General features: G+C 46.1%; 1 protein-coding gene across 5 annotated transcripts in view; it reads right to left on the reverse strand.

Annotated features, from left to right (window-relative positions):
- Window positions 1-13,061: 13,061 nt before the first annotated feature.
- EVA1C (eva-1 homolog C) overlaps window positions 13,062-21,250 on the reverse strand; it is a 72,209-nt gene continuing 64,020 nt past the window's right edge. For 4 of the 5 annotated variants that reach the window (XM_019662857.1, XM_019662854.1, XM_019662855.1 and 1 more), the window contains one exon: window positions 13,062-14,136. In XM_019662857.1, coding sequence (XP_019518402.1) covers window positions 13,760-14,136 — 377 coding nt within the window. In that variant the 3' untranslated portion in view covers window positions 13,062-13,759. The other variant, XM_019662856.1, reaches the window with a different exon arrangement.

Below are 21,250 nucleotides of genomic sequence, written 5' to 3' on the forward strand. Positions count from 1 at the left end.
AATAAATAAATAAATTTCGGTGACCACCCATCCGATTGCCCAGCATTACCACTCGGTTTTAGCATGGGTAGTCCTATGTGGCCAAAAACCCCTCGGTCCCCAGCAAACCAGGATGGGCAATCACCCTAGCTGGAATTACTATGGATACGAGAAGTGCTCCCAAAACCCTACTCTCAACCCAGCCCAGGTGACCCAATTTCTCTGTTAGTTCAACTTCATAGTGCATTACATCAAGAATTGTACACAACACCAAGTGCAGAGGTTTTAGAGGGTTCGAGAAATAACACCTTATTTCCCACCACAGTTCTAAACTAGCTGGGAACCACCTCTCACCTCTAGCACTGATGAAGCTGAGAGTGGAGACCAGGGCTGAGGTGTGTGACAACAAAGGCTTAGATCAACTCCAGAATTAGCTACAGGTAGGTGTGTGCAGATGACTGCAGGCCACGCATTAGGTTGCAAGCTGCAGAATCCTTGCCTTCTTCATATTAATATTTCTAGTGCTGGCCTGCTTCCGACACAGGAGCCCTTACTAAGTAGCTGTTGTACTGGAGAGAAGTGTCATGGTAAAAATGCAAAGAGAAGTGTGTGTGTACCTGCATGCAAATGAGTGTATGTGTGTGCATGTGTGTGCGCTCATCAGGGGGAGAGACAGAGAGAGAGCGATGTCGGTGAGGCCAGGGCACAGTCCCCAGTCTGTAGTAATACTAGGTGCTTTTGTGGAGTCCTTCCCCAGTGCTGAGCTTGGAGCAGGTCAAAGTCGACTGCCACCAGCTGTCACCCTATTGTTTGTCCTCAGCCTCCTCCCCCCAATCCTTCTTCCAAGCATTAAGTTCAGGCTGATGGCATCTCCTGGACAGTTACCTCGGAGGCTCTCCAGCCCCACCTTCTCCCTGCTCCCTTGTGCTAGCTCCAGGGACCTGTGATCAGCAGACCCCCTGAGAGATCACAGATGTCAGCTGATAGGGACGTCAGTGGCCAGGGATAGTCAACATCAGATGAAGATGCTCACCCTCAGGCCTCCAGAAACCCCAGGCCCTCCCATAGCCTGTCCTGAAGCTTGCACTTTACCCCCTTTCTCTTCCTCTCTTCCACTCTCTTGGCGTTATGCAAGCAAGCTGGCTCGGAGTGAGTAGCCGTGTGTGTCTGCCCACAGGACAGGTGAGAAGCTGGGGTGAGTGTGGATGGAAGGTGCAGCGGATGGGGAGGGCCAACCCGCTTCTGAGTGGCTGTGAGCAGGAGTGTTTGGGGACCACCAGGACCCTGCCAGTCTCTGTCCCCAGGCCAGCCGCCCCTCCTCTGCCCAGGGCGGGCCAGGCTGGCCAGGCTGGTCCATGACAGCCTTCCATAGTCCTCCCTATAAGACACCACCTGGGCTTATAACATACATAAATGTAATATTTTGACAATAAGAATGCAAAGGAGGGGGTGGGAATGAAGCTATATTAGAGGATGGAAATGGCATGAAATGGTAACTTGAATTACTAAGAAGAAATAGAGAAACAAAATGGTAATTAAGAAGGTTAATATAAAAAGATTCAATAAGTATATTTGTGCTTTCCTTTCTTCTGTTAGTGTCTTTAAAAAACATAATAGTATATAAAGTAGTGATCATAATAGTGTGTAGTTGGATTTGTAACATATATAGACATAATCTGCATAACAATAACAGCACAGAAGAGGGACTAGGGAATGAAGTGGATTCTGATAAAATGCAAGATGCAGGAAAACCACAAAAACAAAAACAAAAATACAAAACCCAAAACATATAGTTAAGTTTATCAAAGAAATGGAAATTGCACACTAGAAAATATCCATTTAAGAGAAAGGCAAGTGGTAAAGAAGGAATGGAAAAACAAAGTAACCATTAGTAGTCTAGAAAATAGGAAGCAAAACGGCAGCTGTGAATCCAACAATATCAATCATAAGATTAAACGGAAATGGATTAAACAATTAACCAAAAGGCAGAGATAAACAAACTGGATTTAAAAACTCAAACAAACCATGATCTAATTATACACTATCTACTGGAGATACACTTTATATTCAAAGTCAAATAGGTTGAAAGCAAAAGATATATCATGAAAACTACAACCACCACAGGGCTGCCGGGGCTACTACTGATATCAGATAAAATAAACTTTAAGATAAAAACTGTTACTAGAGATAAAGAGGGAAAATTTACAGTCATAAAAGGGTCAATTGAGCAGGAAGACACAACAATTCTCAACATATATGCAGCTAAAAACAGAAACTCAAATACATGAAGCAAAATGTGACAGAACTAAAGGGAGAAATAGGTAATAATCAAAATTCAACAATAATAGTTGGGTACTTCAACGCTTCTCTTTCAGTTATAGATAGAATAACTAGGCGAAAACCAAGATGGATATAGAGGACTTGAAAAACACTATAAAGCAACTAGACGTACCCCAAAACAGCAGAATACACATTTTCTCAAGTGCACACAGAACATTCTTCATGATACCATATGTATGCTATAAAACAAGTCTCAATAGATTTACAAGGATTGAAATCACACCAAGTATGTTCTCTGCCTACAGTGGAATTCAATAGGAAATCAACTACAGAAAGTATTTTGGGAAATTCACAAATATGTGGAAATTGAATAATAATTCTTAAATAACCCATGGGTCAAAGAGGAAAGCACAGGGGAAATTAGAAGACACTTTGAGATGAATGAAAACAGAACCAACATGCCAAACTTATGAGATGCTGCTAAGGTAGTGCTTAGAGGGAAATTTATAGTTATAAATGCCTCTATTTCAAAAGACGATCTCAAATACAATAACCTAACCGTTCACCTTAGAAATATAGGAAAAAAAGAGAAAACGAAACCCAAAGCAACAGAGAAGGGGAAATAATAAAGATTAACAAGGAAATAAATGAAACAGAGAATAGAAAAACAACAGAAAAATGAATAAAACCAAAAGTTGGTCCTTTAAAAAAAAATCAACAAAGTTGACAGACTTTTAGCTAGATCAATGAGAGAGGAGAGAGAGAGAGAGAGAGAGAGAGAGAGAGAGAGAGAGAGAGAGAGAGGGGGGAAGAATCAAATATTACTGGAGTCAGAAATAAAAGGGGACATTTGCACTGATCTTAAAGAAATAGGGCCGGCCGAGTGGCGCGATGGTTAAGAACTGGTTTGGGATGCTAGAGGGCCCCGGTTCAGATCCCACGTATGAGGGCCAGTGACACTGCCCTCCGCAGCTAAGATGCTGAACAACAGCTCAACCTGGAGCTGGGCTGCTATGAGTCGCCGGCGACGGCGTAGGCTGCAGCCCCTGTGGCAGTGGGTTGCCATGGGCTACCGTGTGTAGCCAGCAGCCAGCGTGAGCGGCCAGCAGCCGCAGTGAGCGGTCATCCAGAAGCCGGAGACTGATCTGCTTCGCCAGAGAAGAGCGCAATGATGGTGCCAACTTGGGCCAGTGAAGCAACGTCCCCCACAACTAGACTGAAGAACAAAACAACAGCAACTTGTCTGTTCCCCTTCCCCCAATTCCCCACCACTGTTCCCGTCCCCCCAATTCCCCAATAAAAATCTTTGGAAAAAAAAAAAGAAATAAAAAAGGGAATTATAAGGGAATACAATGGACAATTGTATGCTAACAAATTAAATAACTTAGAAGAAATGAAAAAATTCCTAGAAAGACACAAATTACTGACATTGACTTAAAAGAAATGAATAGACCTATAACAAGTAAAGAGATTGGATTAGTAGAGTAAACATTCCACAAAGAAAAGCCCAGGCCCAGATGGCTTCATTGGTGAATAACGTCCTGTAAAGCCCAGCGCAGGCCTGGCTCAGAGCCAGTGCCCGGGAAAGGTTACCTATATTGATATGATGTTTCCACTGCGTGGTTTTCAAACTTTACATTGCCCTTGTCTGCGGTCACTTGCTTGATTGTGAACATCTTGAGGGCAAGGAACGTGTCTTATTCTTTGAATTTGTAGAGCCCAGCTCAGTGCCTGGCTAATACCTTGAGAGTGGTAGATAGAAAATAATGCCAGAATTCAAAGGAGGGATGTCTCGTATCCCAGTCAGGAGAATCTGGGAAGGTTTATGGAGAAGTTGTGTCTGAGAGGGGCCTCAAAGACCAGTAGGAATTCGTGTGGCAGTGAAGGATGGGAGATTCCCAGAAGAAACCACAGACGGACTAACATGGATAGGTGTCCAGGAAAGCTTCAAGAAAGAAGACTCTTTAAAACTTCTCAGTGCAGAAAGCCCTCCATAATCTTTCTATTGGTGAGAAAACATCCCATTAATTTTCTAGTCCTTCTTTCATCTCACCCTTTACTGTATGCTTCTTTGAAGACCCACTTTCCTTCCATGTTTCAAGTTGAATTTCAGCAGCTCTTCATTACTGCTACTTACCAATGACACTAAGCAGTATGTACAGTCATGGTACCCATTTTATAGATGGGGAGACTGAGGGCCGGTGAGGTCAGGAAATCGCCCGAGGTCCACAGCCAATGAGGGGTGGAGGTGGAATTTCAACTCCTGGAGGAACAGTATTTGAGGGACTTCAGCTGTAGTACCAGACTGAGCCCCCATGGGATTTTGCTTCTGTTCCACCTGCCTCCCCACTTTCTCTTTGGAGAAGGCATAAGCCGATAGGTTCATGAAGACACAGATTTTAAAAATCGTCTTGACGAGGTATACAGGGAAGGCAATTACTCAGCTGTCCAGGACCAGCACAGCCATCTCCCAGGGTCTGCCCTCGATGCAGGTGTGCTGTCCCTGGTCCCATGCTGTGTCAAAGGAGTGGTGGCTGTTTGGGGGTATGGGTGGGACAGAGCGTGGACACATGGAATGTGTCGCCCACTCCACATGTGTATGTGTGAGGACTCTCACATCTTTAAGTAAATTTATGGTAATGTTCTCATGCACTGTAGACAAAATATGTATGTTTGTGAAGTGAATTTTCTAATTACATTTTACATGTGACAAGAAAAGGGGGTGGGAATAGAAGTGTGGGCCAGAGGCTGAGACCACCCCCCATCTCTCCCATGCAGCCATAGCTCAGCATCAAACCCCGAAGAGCTTGAGAATTCTAAGTTTGAACCTGGCCTTTAAGGTCATTATAAAGGTGTATTTGTCAAGGTAGGAGAGAGAACATATTTTATATAACTTTTTTTTTGGCTTGATGTATAACATTTTAATATTTGGCTCTATGGTATGTGAGAGACTCCATTTCTTTCAGACCCTGCAAATGTGAGGGACAGACCCATAGATTTCTATACACACATAGAAACATATAGTTTTATGTTGAGTCTTCTTCTTTTACATAAATGGTATCGTACTCCATGCATTTGTTTACAATTTGCACTTTTCGTTTAATAATATGACTTCTAGAATTTTTCTACCTCATTTAAGAATACAATAGAGTGCCTCTTTATTATTATTTTTTTTCCAGAAAAAGCTGGGATCCTTCCCAAGACATCTTCACTGTTTTTACGTGCATGAACCGAGAGACGTGGGCGAGACTCATTTAACAGAAACCTCTGCCGGAGGAGCCTGTGATTACCCCTCTGCTGACAGCACACACCCTGCTCTCCCGGGGTCCAGCAGCTTTACAATCGGAGGTCGGGTTGTAAGGAAGGAAGTCTAGTAGCTCAGAGCTGGGAGGCAACTCCTGGGTTTGCAAATTCTTCATAGATTAGTAACGCAGCCTCTTGCTAGTTCATTGTTAGGAGTTGGGAACATTTTCCCTTTTGTGAGGTAATGTCATGATTTTACACATGCCTCGAACTGTATGTAGTTCCCTCCCTTCCTCAGAAGCTAATTGAGCCTTTTCCAGGTCAGATTGATGATTAGTCATCTGAACACGAGGGTGCTTCCTCTCGCCTTAATCTTTCCCAGGCTGGATGTTGTCTTTGAAACAATAGGAAATGACAAGGTCTATTTTTCTTTTCTTGAAAGGACTCCATCCATGGAGTCATGCGTTGGGACAGAGAAAGTCCTGGGAAATACGGAGCTCTAGTAGGAAGTGACCAGCCTTCCTCGCTTTGTTCGGCCAAGTCCTGCCACACGGCAGGCAGTTTGTTTAAAAGCAGGAAGGCGGCATTTTCACCTCGAGATAAATTCCCAATTGAATTTTCGGTTGGGCCAATCCGAAAGAAATGCAATTAGGCTGTGATCAGTCTTCAAGCAAAGATTAGGAACCTTTTAACCTTTGCTAGAAATCATTTGATGGGCCCTCGACATACACTGGCATTGGCGATAGTAATTGCGTCATCTTAAAGCATCCACATGAGTCGTGCTTTTGAGGAGTGTTGGTTTTCATTTCCCCCACAGAATGAAGCTGTAATGTGGTACTTTCCAAGATATCAAGACTAACTGGATAGTGCTCAGGAACCTTAAAATCAGGAGCAATTATTATTGCAGCAACCTGGCCTCAAACCTGGAGTTTGAGTGGACTGACTAGGCGAGTCCCAACACCAAGGTTAGGCTGCAGCTATGGGGTGGGTCTGCGCACCAAGCACCCCAGAGGATGGAGGAGGACTCAGGATTTGGAGACCAGGGACACGTGGGGGCCTCCCCAGGAAGGTGAGCAGAGCAGGGAGTAGGTGGTCCCTGGGCCCCGCATGTCTGGCCTGGAATTTTGATCTGATTGCTCCCTTGGTTGGTGAGTCCCAGGGAAATGACACTCCATTTCACTTCAGTGAGTTGGGCTAGCGTCATCATGTCTGACTGAATACGCTAGCTCAGCACTGTCTAGCTCAGCTATCCATACTGTCAAAGATAGTAGCCACTGGCCACATGGCTGCTAAGCACTTGAAATGTGACTGGTGCACCTGAGCAGCTGACTTTTAAATTTTATTACAGTTGATTCTTAAACAACGCAGGGCTTAGGGGTGCCAACCTCCCATGCAGTCTTTCACATAACTTTTGATCCCCACCAAATTTAACTATTAATAGCCTACTGTTGACTGGAAGCCTTACTGATAAACATAGTTGATTAACGCATGTTTTGTATGTCAGATGTATTATATACGATATTCTTACAATAAAGTAAGTTAAAGAAAAGAAAATGTTATTAAGAAAATCATGAGGAAGGGCCGGCTGAATGGCTCAGTTGGTTAAGAGCTCGCTCAAGAGTGTGAGCTCTGAGCAACAGGGTTGCCAGTTCAATTCCCAGCCCGAGCTGAGCTGCCGCTGAGCTGCCAACAGGTGGCAGGATGGCTCGGCTAATAAATAAATAAATAAATAAATAAGAAAATCATGAGGAAAATACATTGACAGTGTTTATTGAAAAGAATTGGCGTATAAGTGGGCCATTGAAGTTCAAACTCATATTGTTCAAGGGTCAACTGTAATTGATTGAAATTTATTTATTTATTATTTATTTATTATTTATTTTTAGCTGAGCCATCCTGCCACCTGTTGGCAGCTCAGAGGCTGCTCAGCTCGGGCTGACTCGAACCGCTGTTGCTCAGAGCTCACTCTTGAGCAAGCTCTTAACCAACTGAGCCACTCAGCCGGCCCTGTAATTGATTGAAATTTAGATAACCACATGTGGCTAGTGGCTCTGTACTGGACAGCGCAGCCCCGGATTGTCACCATCTGTGACTAGGCACCGTCTCATTCATTCTCCAGGGAGCTTTGGGCTGCACCCGCAGGGGACGTGCCTGTCTGTGTGAAATTCCTCAGAGTCTGTGGTGGCATTGGGTTATGAGCTGGCTTCCTGAATCCTCCCTGATGTGCTTGATGGTTATCGTGGCTCTTTCTTGCCTTATTTCCAGCTATAGACCTGTATGGCTTCCGGTCAACGGAGCATTTAGTTGGGGTATTTATTGAGGATTTAATCTCCGAGGCTACGGTCCAGTTTTGGGATGGAGTTTGGCCAACTCTGCACTGGTGGCCAGGCTTACAATGGGCTTCTTAAAACCAAATGACCATAGTTCCGGGTTTATAACTCCCCTGCCAAAGCTGGGCATGACCTTTTAAGTCCATGTGTGGGAGACTCCACAATGGCCTTGGCCGAAGAATCCAAAAAAAGGTCAGGCCTTGACACTTTCCTCTGAGCTCTGCCGACAAAACCATTTCTCTTCTACAAACTTCTCTCTGTAGCAGGGTGGAAAGGGGCTGCCTTGTTCTCTCTCGACAGCTTGTTTTTATTTCCCCCCTGAGTTCTGTCAGATGCAGTATAAATGGCTCAGCCTTGGCCCTGTTGGATGCTGCCGTGCACGAGGAAGAAATAATTAAAGTTGAAAGCTGACATTAATGTTATTCTTATTAGGGGTGAAGCACAGCCACTTTCAACACCATTAGGAAGGAGGTGCTATTGTTATGTCTGTTTTATAGATAAGGAAACTGAGGCACAGATAGGTCACCTTGAGATCAAGCTAGGACCAAGTCAGAGCAAATGCTGGGAGACAAGAAGGCAGCACAGTGGGAGGGGAACCTTGAGGTCAAGGCTGGGACGGAGTCATGTCCAGTCTGGTATCCGCCTTTCAGGGCCTGGGGTGGTAGCAGAGAGTGGGGTGAAAGCTTCAGGGCAGGGGTACGTTTCAGGTCCTCATTAGACAATGTGGGGACAGCAGGAGCAGGACCAGCCGAGGAAAGTGGAGGATGAGAACACTTAATCAGCTCACTCACCTGCCAGGGACATTCACCATCAGGCCTTGGTTCCTCAGGTAACTGGGAGCAGGAACTGGTGTTCCGGGACCCATGGAGAAAGTTGGGGGCAGATTGAGAGGGGGCTTTTGTGGTCACCCATTTCCAAGACTCAGCGGACACCAGGTGTGTGAACAGCTGACTCTTCCCTCACATCACTTGCTAGTGAGGAGGGTCCCTGGTGTTCCTGCGGGTCTGACTCCCACTGAGGCTATAGGTGACATAGCCTATGTGTGGGCCATCCGGGACCAGCATAGACATACCCCCAGGTCCACAGACCCCTCACACTGGATGTCTTAGGTCAGTCTCCTGAGATGGAGATTCTTGCGTCAGTGATTTACTGAAGGAGTGCTCTCAGTAGAAATACAGAACCACCACCCCCGCATGCCTCCACAGGGGATACATTCTAAGACCCTGAATGGATGCCTGAAACTGCATAGTACCAACTCTATACATGCTGTATTTTTTCCCATGTGTACATGCGTACCTTTTCACATAAAAGAAGCACTTTATGGCTTCTCTTTGGCATATCCGAATTGCCGGCATCACTACTCTTGTACTTTGGGGGCTATTATTAAGTAAAATAAGGGTGACTTGAACACAAGCACTGTAATACCACCACAGTTGATCTGCTAACCCGAGACGGCTACTAAGTGACTAATGGGTGAGGAGTGTCTACAGCATGGAGACACTGGAGGGATGGTTCATGTCCCAGGTGGGATGAAGCAGGAAGACACAAGATTTCATTACATTGCTCAAAAAAGCACACAATTTAAAGCTTATGAATTGTTTATTTCTGGAATTTTCCATCTAATATTTTTGGACCATGGTTGACTGTGGGTAAATGAAAGCTTAGAAAACGAAACCATGGATAAGGAAGGACTACTGTACTTGTAAGACAATTGATAAGGTCTGAATGTTTGTGTCCCCCACAAAATTCACGTGTTGAATCTTAACCCCCGAAGTGATGGGGCTAGGCCCTTGGAGGTGATCAGATCAGGAGGGTGGAACCCATGAGTGGGATTAGCGCCCTTATCATGGAGACCCCACTGAGCTCGCTCGCCCCTTCCACCATGTGAGGACACAGCAGGAAGGTGCCACCTATGACCCAGGAAGAAGGCTCTTACCCGACCATGCTGGCATCCTGAGCTTGGACATCCAGCCTCCAGAACTGTGAGAAATAAATTTCTGGTGATTATAAGTCACCCAGCCCATGGCATTCTTGTTATAGCAACCTGCACGGACTAAGGTAATAATGGTGAGGGGTCAGCTCTCTGTAGAAGAGTCAGGTATGGGTCGCTCACAGCTGCAGTCGGCCTGGTACAGGGCTCTGGGCGGAGCACATCAGGCACTGTCCACTTGTGGGCCTGCTCATGGCTTCCCAGCGCTTGCTTGGTTCCTGGGTGTGTGCTTCTTCTCCCTGAAACTCCAACAGCCCCAACAGGCTCGTTGAATCCAGAAGGGCTGAATTTTACAGCAGGTGGCTCACATCTTGAAAGTCAGCATTTGCAGCAAGTAACTGACATAGTGACATGTGCAAACCACCCACCGAGGGCTGGCCTCTTTTCACAGGACTTCCGGGACCCCACAGTTTGGAAACAGCAGGGCGTCTGCCGCCCAGAGATGCGCACAGCCAAGAGGCAGCAGCCATGTGTGCCCTGTGCTCCCTAGATGGACTTCCGCCTGGGAGCTTCCTCCAACCACGGCGCTCCAATGGCACCCCCCATCCAAATCTGGTTTGGTCCTTTTCCTCCTGGGCTTGGTGCCCATTCAAACACATTCTCAGCAGGACCCCTCAGGCTGTCCATGAGAAGAGCGTGGCATTCTTCTTTGGGGCTCAGAAAATGCAAATAAACAACTCACTGCATTTGCACAGGCCAAAGATTGACCCCGGCCTTGGCAGGCCTGTCTTCCAGCTGCCTCCTCAGGGGTCCTGGGAGGGATGTGCATGTGTGTGGGTGTCGGGGGGAAGCGGGAGACTCAGATGAAGGAAAACCTATTGTGGAATTCAACAAAAACTCTGTGACTGAGGTCAATGTAGGCCCAGCTTTTTCTCCAACTGGTAAAGTGAAAACCTTCAGGGGCCATGTTCTCTTCAATCCCAAGAAGACAGTCATATTGATGTTCAAGGAGCCAGAAAAGATGTGCTGCTTGAGAGCTGGAGCTACAGACAACGGGGCAAGGCTGCTCTGAGAGCTGGGACAACACCAAAGTGCTCCTTGCTGGGCTCAGGGAAATTAAAGGACAAGGATCCTTTTTGACTAGAACAAAATCCTCAGGAAGAAGTTAGACAATGGAGCTATATGTTCACTTCATTCTTTGCTGAGACCTACAAGAGATTTCTCTCTAATGACAGATTTAAAACACGTCGTCACAACCCCATCAACTTCTCCCAATCCCTTACATTACGTCCGAAGGACTCAGGTACCTGTAAGTCCTGAGGCGTTTCAGCCTCTGCCCAAACCTGCCCGGATGACACCTCTCTTGACCAAGCCCAACCTATCACCTTCTCAGGTCAGTATAAGGAAGCTCATTTTGAAATTCCAGAAGTAGGAAGTAAAAGAGGGGCTGTCACTCTGACTCCCCTTCATTTCCCTTCTCTCTGTTGAATGGAAACCAGGGGATGTCTCACCAACCCTGTGTGTGGTTGCCATTTTGTGTGACGTTTTGCTGCTGTTAAAATACCACCCACGAATGTTGACAGCAGCACTACCACAATAGCCCAAAGTGGAAACAACCCAGGTGTCCACCAGGAGATGAATGAATGAACTGAGTGTGGTATGTCCATGCAATGTAATATTATTCCTCCATAGAAAGGAATGAAGTACTGATACATGCTATAGCATGAACGAACCTTGAAGATTTTATGCTAAGTGAAAGAAACCAGTCACTAAAGGCTACATATTGTGTGGTTTCATTTATAGAAACTGTCCAGAACAGGTAAATCCATACAGAAAGCAGACTGGTAGTTGCCAGGGGCTGAAGGAATGGGGAGTGACTGCTTCACAGGTAGGGGGGTTTATTTTCAGGTGCTGAAAATGTTCTGAAAGTAGATAGAGGTGGTAGTTACAAGGCCATTGTGAATGTACTAGATGCCACTGAATCACGCACTTTAAAATGGGCAGTTTTACTTTATGTGAATTTCAACTCTGCTGTAGACTAAATGTTTGTATCCTTCCAAACTCATATGTTAAATCCTACACCCAAGGTGATGGTATTAGGAGATGGAGCCTTTGGGAGGTGATGAGGTCACAAGGGTGGAGCCCCCATGAATGGGATTAGTGTCCTTATCAAAGAGACCCCCGCAGAGCTCCCTGCCCCTTCTGCCATGTGAAGACATAGTGAGAAGGTGGTTGTCTATGAACAAGGAAGCCAGCCCTCACCAGACTCCGAATTTACTAACACATTGATCTTGGACTGTCCAGCCTCCAGAACTGTGAAAAAATAAATTTCTGTTGCTTATAAGCCACCCAGACTATGGTACTTTTGTTATAGCAGCTCAAATGAACTAAGACAAAACTGAATAAAACAAACAAAACTGCAGACCCCTCCCTGATCTGGGCAGCTGGGCTGGCTGATGAGAGACAGGCCTTTCACTCCACAGCCACCCTCCAATGCATTCCTCAGATGGGCCTTTCACCCTCTGGACCTGGACCACTGAAAGAGAAACCCCTTCTCCTGTATATGTCATTCATTGCTCAGGTTCCTGAGGAAAAAGCTAGTATTTCCTGATCACCTCACAGTAAGTCAGCTCCAGCACTTTCTATTGTGTGACTTGGGCCCCAGTCCTAACCTTGTTAGCCTTCACTTCCTCATCTACATACACCAATTTGCAGGGTCGATGTGATAATAAAGTAAGATAAGGCAGGGAGAGCTCCTTTGAGTGGGCACATGAGATAGATATAAACCACTGTTTTTATACTCTAAGCCCAGTGGGTAAAGAAAGGGAAAAACATTTTCTTTCTACTCCAAAGCAGTAAGCCTCCTGTCCATCAAGAGGAGGCTTCTAAAGGAACCCATCATCAAGAAATTGTTTCCTTAACGGATTTTTCTTTTGGTCCTTCGCCTGCCCCTCCTCCAACATGATAGGATCCATTTTTCTGCAGTGATTTAAAGGGTAACTACACTTAACCCTTGCCCACAGGACTGCTGGGTAATCTGGTTGATCACTTTTACTACTAGAAACTCTGCAGTTTTAAACTTTAAAACAGGAGTTGGCAACATTTTGCTGTAGAGGGCAAGAGAGTAAATATTTTAGGCTTTGTGGACCATACTTTTTTACAAAATCAGGTAAATGCCTGTTGCCTGTATTTGTATAGCTGTGAACTAAGAAAGTTTTTGACATTTTTAGGCGATTGATAAAAAGCAAAGAAGAAGAATATATGATATGTGAAAATGAAATCAAATTCAAATTTCAGTGTCAATAAATAAAGTTTTATTGGAAGATAGTCAATTCATTCATTATATATTAGCTATGGCTGCTTTTGAGCTACAATGGTAGAGTTGAGTAGTCATGGCATTGCCCCATAAAGCCTACAATATTTATCTTGCCCTTTAAGAAAAATTTTGCCGACCCTTGCTCGAATCAAATAATGTTCGTGATTTAAATCCATCACCAGTGAACATATAGTGATAAACTCATGCCTGCTGTCCCATATACCTTTCCACTGTGCGCTTACATGGTGGCAAGTTTGCAAACTTAATTGTCTGACTGTGTGTGTGTGTGTGTATTTTTATGAATATAGAGGGATCTTCTGTTTGAAGATCCCTTCATGTATGAAATGGGGATGTTGTGAGGATTAAATACATGAAGAGCAGTGAGAACAGACAGTGTCTGGCATTATAAGTGCTCAATAAGTGTGAACTGTAATTATGTTAATGGATAGACATGAATTTAAATAAATATAGAAAACAAACTCTTCTTCCCTCCTAATTTATTTTGAAATGTGCTGTAAACAGTTTGAAACGTCCCTTTAATAGCTTTCTGGCTTCACCAGTATTGGATGACATGAAAAATTCTCCTTCATAGAAGGTACAAGTGAAACAGAACCAAGGGCCACTTGGGATCCTTCCTTCTTCTCTTCAGAAAGTGTAATCACATCAGGATGCCTCTGATTTTCAGTAGAACTGACCCATGTTTCTAGGAAGTGAAGTGTCCAAACCACTGTTCATCCATATTTCCTGGATGATTTGCTCCCTGCGCTCAATCCTTTCTGCCAGCTCTGCAGCCTCTATGGAACTGTAGACAGGATATGAAGTCCTACGGAACCCTGACAGCTCCCCTGGAAAATCAGAGCTAGAAGAGTCCTCCTCTGCCTCTTCGTCCTCGCTGCCCTCCTCGGCCTTGTCACTCCCTGGCACCAGGCGCTCCCTTGCCAGCTGCAGCTCCCGAAAGTCTTTGGTGCAGGACACTCTGATGACCAAGGCGCATAACGTGAGTGCCAGACCGATGCAGACACTGGACACGAACAGCAGGGCGGCTCTCTCAGGGTGGGCTATGGGGGCAAAGAACAAGTCAGGAGCTGGGAGGAGCTGTCAGTCTTCACCAATCCAAATTCCCACAGAAACGAAGGTCTCCCCAGACAGGAGGCTAACGCAGGATGCCAGCCCTGGACAGCATCTTTGAGACCATCCTCACCTAACCGACTATATACCCCCACTGATTAACAAGGAAGGTTTTTATACATACATAGTCAATATATGCATGTATATAAGAGGAAACATAGCAGGGGGACTCAGAAGGTGGTCTGCTTTAGTTCAAACTCAGATTGCCACTCATTAGCTGTGTGAATTTCAGGAAGCTACATGACCTCTCCGTGCCTCAGTTTCCTCATCTGTAAAATGGGGCTAATAGCACCTTCCTATTATAATTATAAGTTGTTATAATAAAATGAGTTAATTCCTGTAATGGTCTCAGAACACTCACTGACACATAACAGTCAATAAACAGTTAGAAATTAGTAGTAGTAAATGATGAAAAATTATCTTATACATAAACTTTTTATATGAATGTAAGTACCAGTATAGATGTTAGCCAAACTTAATTTCTTTTAGATTAAAAAGTGAATATAAATAAATAGTTTTTCCTATATCCAAATGATTATACAATAGTAATAAAAATAGAAACAATGCTAATTTTTACCCTGGTCTAAATCCTTATATATGTTTAATCCTTATGTTAAGCCCTTGTAGAAAGAACTATTATTTTCCCCATTTTTCAGCGTACCCCTGAGGTGTTAGCGCTCCCACTTTGGGAAATAATGATCCAGCCAAGTTCCTCAGATCAGGAGTTGGCAGATTTTTCCTGGAAAAAGGCCAGAAAGTGAATGTTTTAGTCTTTGTGGACCATACAGTCTGTGCTGCACCTACTCAACTCTGCAGCTAAGGCACAAAAGCAGCCACAGACAATGCAGGTGTTACTGTGTTCTAATAAAACTTTATTTACAAAATTGGCCCGTGAGCTGTAGTTTGCTGACCCCTGACATACAGGCTCAAACTGAGGCCTGGAGGCGAAGCCACTGCCTGAGGTCAGTTGGCCTCTTTAGGTGGAGCCCAGTCTGGAACCTAGATCTTGAGCTGTGATGCTTGTTTGTGGGTGTTCGTTTGGAACCACTGCATTTGCTCAGTTCAGCTCAGCTGAATGGACCCCACTTTGGGCACAATGTCTCCCATTTTAATATACGCGAAGGAGGAAGACTGTGTGGTCTTTGCTGCCTCTGTCCTTCCCCAGAAGTCCAGGCTGGAGTTTCAAAGCTTGACAGTTGTTCACTAAGTGTCATGTTCAGCCCAAGGAGCCAGTCGCTGTGATCTGACAGGAAAGATCTAAGTGAGACACGGTTTCTTCTTGAAACGTGAAACCTCCCCATTCCGATTCCTTCACTTGCAGCTCAAGTCACTGGACTCAGATGTGTTGTTTTTTGCTGCCTTCGCCCCGACTAGTACAATGTCATCGCTCTCTTTAAGACACAGCTGGGGAGGGGCAGTGAGCTGTGCTTGTGGTGCGGTTAATAACCATGTATTTTTCCTAAGCGTCAAGGCATTTTGAAGATTTGGTCAAATACAGACACATATCCTTTGTGAGAGGAAGGGCTATTTTCATTTCTGGGAGTGGTGGTAGATTGGGAGACACGGCCCTTGGGACAAACTCATTCAACAGTAATACACAAAACAATGCTGGGACCTGAGGCATGGGAGCTGAGGCCTCAACACAAACCTGTGTCCCACCTGTGGGTTCTTCCTCCCCTCAGCCTCTCCCATCAAGGTGATCACCACCTGCATTCCATGGTCATGACGACCTGCTTGCCTGTTTAGAGAGTTATTGCATCTCTATGTATTCCTAAAACCTTAATGAAAAGGGTATGCATTATAACGTAGTGTTTTGGGACTTGGTGTGTGTGGTGGCTGTTTTACTTGACATTATATTGCTGTATACTCTCCCGTGTCTTGACTAGACTGTAGTTTAGTCACTCAGTCTCCTGCTGGTGCTTTGGTGTTGGGTTTCTCCTATGTGGGCACTGTGGCCATGAGCATTCTTGTAAACACCCCTGGTGTGCACAAGCCAGTGTTTCTCGTGGGTATTGACCCAGGAGGGTAATTGAATGAGTTTGAAGGGATGGGAATTTTAGGGAATGCTGCCCAAGTGGTTTCCAAAGAGGCTGCAATGTGTCAGGAATCCTGCAACTCCTGTTCCCTAGCACCCGGCATGGACAGACTCCAAAATTCTTTTTCTAGTTGTATGGGTATAAAATGGTACCTTACTATGGTTTTGATTTGCATTTCCCTGATCCCAAATTCACATACACCTCTTCAGATGGTTATGTCTCCCCTCTTCTCAAAATGCTGGGTCATGTCGTGTGCCTGCTTTTTTTTTTTTTCCGTTGGGTTGTTTGTGCTTTTCCTCTCACGTATAAAGAATAGATATAGTTTCTATATATTCTTGACAAAAATCATTTGCAAGCATGTGTATGGTGAATATCTCCTTGGTGAGTGGCTTATATTTTCACTTTCATAAGGTGTCTCTTGATCTGGTAAATTTATCTGAAAACCAGGGATGATAACACTGTTCTTCTGCGTCTCCCCTGTCTCCAGCTGGTCTGCTCTTTCTGCTTTTGCCCCCTTTATCCATCTTCCCCACTGTGGCCATTGTAGTCTTTCAAAATGCACATCAGACCACATCACTACCCTACTTAAAACCTATAAATGGTCACCCTCCTCTCATAAGCTAAAAATCAAATCTTGACCACAGCCTATGAAGCCCATTATGGCCTGGCCCCTGCCACCCCCGCTAAGTTCAACTCCAAAGATTCCTCCTTCTACTTCCTGCTCTCCTGCCCACCTTGCTGGTCTCTTTCCATTCCTCACAGGGGCCAGATGACTTTGCACCTTGGCACTTTTGCCTGTGCTGTTCCTTCTGCCTGCAATGTCTCTTCCCTCTTCTTCTAGCCCTTTGGCCTCCCACTCCCAGCCTGGGCCTCTTGTCAGTGGGTCTCATAGTGTCTTGAATGTCACTAAATTGCTGAGCGTGTTTTGGTCCTTTCTTGCCCCATAGGATGCAAGCTCCGTGAGGGCAGGGGCCGAGCTGTCTTGTTACTTGTCAAATACCTAGTGCCCAGTGCCCGACAGGGGTCACACAATTCCTGCTCAGTGCATGAAAGGAGGCGGCCATGGAGCTAAAGCACTAGACATGGTGTCCTGTGGGTGGGACTCCATAGTGTTAGTTGCCTTTCTTCCTGTCTGCCTCTTTTCCTGGGAGGTGAGGGCCTGGATGCTACTGCCAGGAGAGCTCACTCATCAGACCCTAGGTGCCTGTTGGCTCAGATATGCCTCCTGCCAAGTCACCACCCTCTAGGCCATGTCCGCTCCAAGTCCACTGAGATCCAGTGATCCAAGGTGGAAAACGCAGGCAGCACTTGGCAAGCCCATTGGAATGAGGCTTTCTGCTCATCTGAAGTGACTCGTCTGAGGTCACAGAATCGCCAGATGTGAGATGCCAGCCTGGAGGTGAGCTGGTCCAACTCCTCCTATTGTCCAAAGCGATCACCTGGCTGGGACCTGGAGCTCAGGCCATAGCTCTCTCCACAGCTCCAACCTTTACACTAAGGGCACATTTTCTAGGAGCAATTGGACCACTTTAGGCTTTTGTGACCCCTTTTCCTATTCTGTGTTCTGGAAAAATAAAGTCTTCTGGTGGCTAAACAGAATCTTCCCCTTGTGTTATCATTGGCATTGTTTCTCACTTAGCCTCAGTTCATCACAGGCTCAAGTGAATGACGTTAATTTCATCAGCTGTAGTAAGCCCTCAGGACTCTCACAATGGTGGCCCATGGCCTTGAAGGCCCCTTGACCCTTAGATCCCTGGTCTGGAGCCAACACAAGCTCCAGCTCAAACTTAATTGTGTCCAAATCAGACACCGAGAGGCCAGGGCGAGGGTTCTACCTCCTGGGGCCCTGCTCCCGTCGGGTGAAAGCACAGAGTACATTGGTCCCTGGTCTGACAGCACTTAGTGATGTGATAATAACTTTCTGTCATGGAACCAGAGATTAGGGACCGTGGGAACACACCAGAGTCCACACCTATGTGACAAGGTGCCGCTGATTTCCAACTGTCCTCCCTGACAGGGATCATGTAACTCTGACTTTGGAATGTTATTATACTTCTCTTTCAGTGTAGGGTTGTCTGATATCCTGGAGTTCCTTTCACATAAAACAATGATGCCCCCCCCTCCACCTCAGGAGAAGCTCTGCTTTCTTACCCATGGCCCCAGTTACCCCAGGCACCCCAAAAGTTCCCAGAAAGATCTGCCAGAGGGCTGAAGACACACACAGTCCAAGCTGCAGGGGTAGTGACAGGAATATTAAGGCCACAACAGGCATGCTTGCAAGCATGTGTGAGGTAAACACATAAGGCACATGTCAATAAAACACTAATGAGTTGGAAAGGGAGATGTTAAGTTTCGAGCAAGATCATCTAAATGAGTCTGCTTGGGCACAATCTACTAAGGAAGAGTGGCTGAGCCAGCTCCTAAATTGCCTCCCAATAAACACACACACACACACACACACACACACACACACACACGCACACGCACACACTTCCATTTCTCTAATTTTAAACCTTTTCTAAGAGCTCCTTCAGACCCATGATCTGAATTCTAGAATGAATTCAAGGAGTAGGTCTATACGTGAGATGAGGGTAAATTCAAACACTCCTAAGATGATGTCTCACAGATCATTAAATGGCCAAGAGGAACCCCTGGATATTCTCATGTTTGTTCCGCCAACCTCTGTGTTTCCATATCCCAGAACAAGCCCCTGATAGTGGTTTCTAGTCTATTTGTCCCCCATGTGTACTTGGGTGCACCAGTGAGTCAAATCTGTTGGGTTGTCAGAAAAGTCATGATGTATTTTATCTGTTTTTCGTTGTAAAAATGCGTCATGACTTTTCTGACAACCCAATATTCGTAGCCTGACCTGGGGAAATGTCCTCTTGGATTTGCTCAATCTATTTGGCTGGTTTTGCCAGAACCTTTCCCGCTCACTCAGCTCTCAGCTTCTCCTGCAGGTGGGCTTCCTGCCATCTGTGGGTGCCCAGTGACTCCAGTCTGGCCCTCAGATCACATCCCCCTAATGGCCTGAGGATGCATCTAAGAGTTTCTCCTGTTCTTTCATTTGGGATGGATGTCTTTGTTTCCCCATTTTGGCTACCTCTCTGTTTGTTTGTATATATGAGGTAAATTTGCTGTGTGTCCCAGTCTTGGCTGGGTGGCCTTATGTAGTAGGTGCCATGGGGGGCCCTGACACAGTCTCCATGGTCACCTGCTCTAGGTGCTCCAACAGTGTCCCTTGTGTGGGTTGTGTGTGGCTTCCCGTTATAGTTGACATTTAATTGCTATTGGCACCTCAGTTGGTGGGATTGACCCTCAGGGTGACTAGCTGTGGGGTTTGGCCACATCCACAGCTTAAGGGCTGCTGTGCGGGGGCCTTACCCCACTGTGGGATTTTCCCCAGTGGGCTTGCATGCCTGTAGAGACCACTCTTTGGGTATGCCACTTTGGGGACTAACTGGGTGGTGCTCTGCTGTGGTCTGAAGCCAACCTCCAGGTATGTTGGTATGGGGGCCTGTTGGGAGGGGCTCCAGTGCAAGCCCAGGACACTCACTGCCTGTGTCCAACTAGGAACTACCTGGTAGGAGCTACAAAGTGATCTGCATTTTTTTGCTGCCTGTGCTAAACCTGGAGACACATGGGAGAGGCCACACTGCAAACCAAGGATGGTTGCCACCAGTTCCAGGCCTGGGGTAGCTCTTCAAAAAGCCAGGACACTCCAAGTCCTGCTGCCACCTGCTGACTCCCTTAAAATTCAGCCACTGATAAAGCCTCATGTAGTATGCACACTGGATGAGGCAGGGTCTCAGGGAGTCACTTATAGTGGGAAGAGTTGTGGTCACTAAGTTAGTATAGACTCTGATTTGGTGTTAGTTCTGAGCCTGGAGCTACTCAGCAAAAGTCTCAGAGCATACCAAGGCCAGTTGTCACCCACTTAGTGCCCATGGACTCGGATAGGTTTCCAAGAGAGAGTGCAATGTGGGAGGGGCTGGCTACTCTCAGAGAAAGTGCACGTTGGGGAACTTGGGTGGGGCGGGGTCCCAGTGAGTCAGCAGGGTGGAGCTTCAGTGCTCACCAGACCAATCAGATTCAGATTTGGCCATAAGCCTAGCGGGAGGGCTCAACACATTAAAGATGGTGGCCGCTTACCAGCTGCAAGGGAAGAAGACTCCTCATAGAGAAAACGGGACTGTCCTTCAGTCCTGGCCTCCAAGCCACACACCTCAGTCTGCCCCTCATATGCCTCTGACACCCTTGAGTCACCGTCCCTTCGCTGGAGTCCAAGGTGAGTGCCTGCGAGCGAGTGAGTGTGTGTGCACGGGCTGTTTAAGAGGACATTTGGGTTTCACAGGCCTTCCGGGAAAGGCGGATGGTCAGAATAAGCACTGCTTTTCACAGCCAGATGTTGTGGAGACTCCTCTTCCCAGCACCAGTACTCCGGGATGGGGAGCCTGGTGGGGGCTGGGGTCCCTCGCTCGCTCCTCTGTGGGGAACCTCCACTGCTGAGATACCTCTCTTGATTCTCATCCTCCACACACAGGTGTGGGTCCCATTTTGCGTCTCTGCCCCTCCTACCAGTCTTAACGTGGCTTCTTTATATTTTTAGTTATAGCACTTCTGTTCGGCTAGACTTCAGATGGTTCTCCAGGTTGATTGTTGTGTTATTTAGTTGTAATATTTATGTGTTCATGGAAAAAAGCAGGCACAGTGTTTTACCTACTCTGCCATCTTGAATCTAGAGCCTCTTTCTTTTTTGACTTGAAAGTTTGGCTTGGTCATGGCTTGCTGAGATGAATGTGCCTGAGGTCATGAAGTTTCTGTCCCTCAAAATTCTGAAGGTCATACTCCTTGCTGGGAGAAGCCAGAGCACAGGTCTTGTACTTGCTGAGCCTCGTCCAAATGGCTCAACTCCTTTGATCCTTGGCTTCCCTATGTGCAGAATGAAGGATCAAAGTCCTCTTTCTCAGGGTTGTTGCTATGGACTAAATTGTGTTCCCCCCCCCCC

The sequence above is a fragment of the Hipposideros armiger genome, unplaced genomic scaffold, assembly GCF_001890085.2.
Source record: "Hipposideros armiger isolate ML-2016 unplaced genomic scaffold, ASM189008v1 scaffold_381, whole genome shotgun sequence".
In the NCBI taxonomy this organism is placed as follows: domain Eukaryota; kingdom Metazoa; phylum Chordata; class Mammalia; order Chiroptera; family Hipposideridae; genus Hipposideros; species Hipposideros armiger.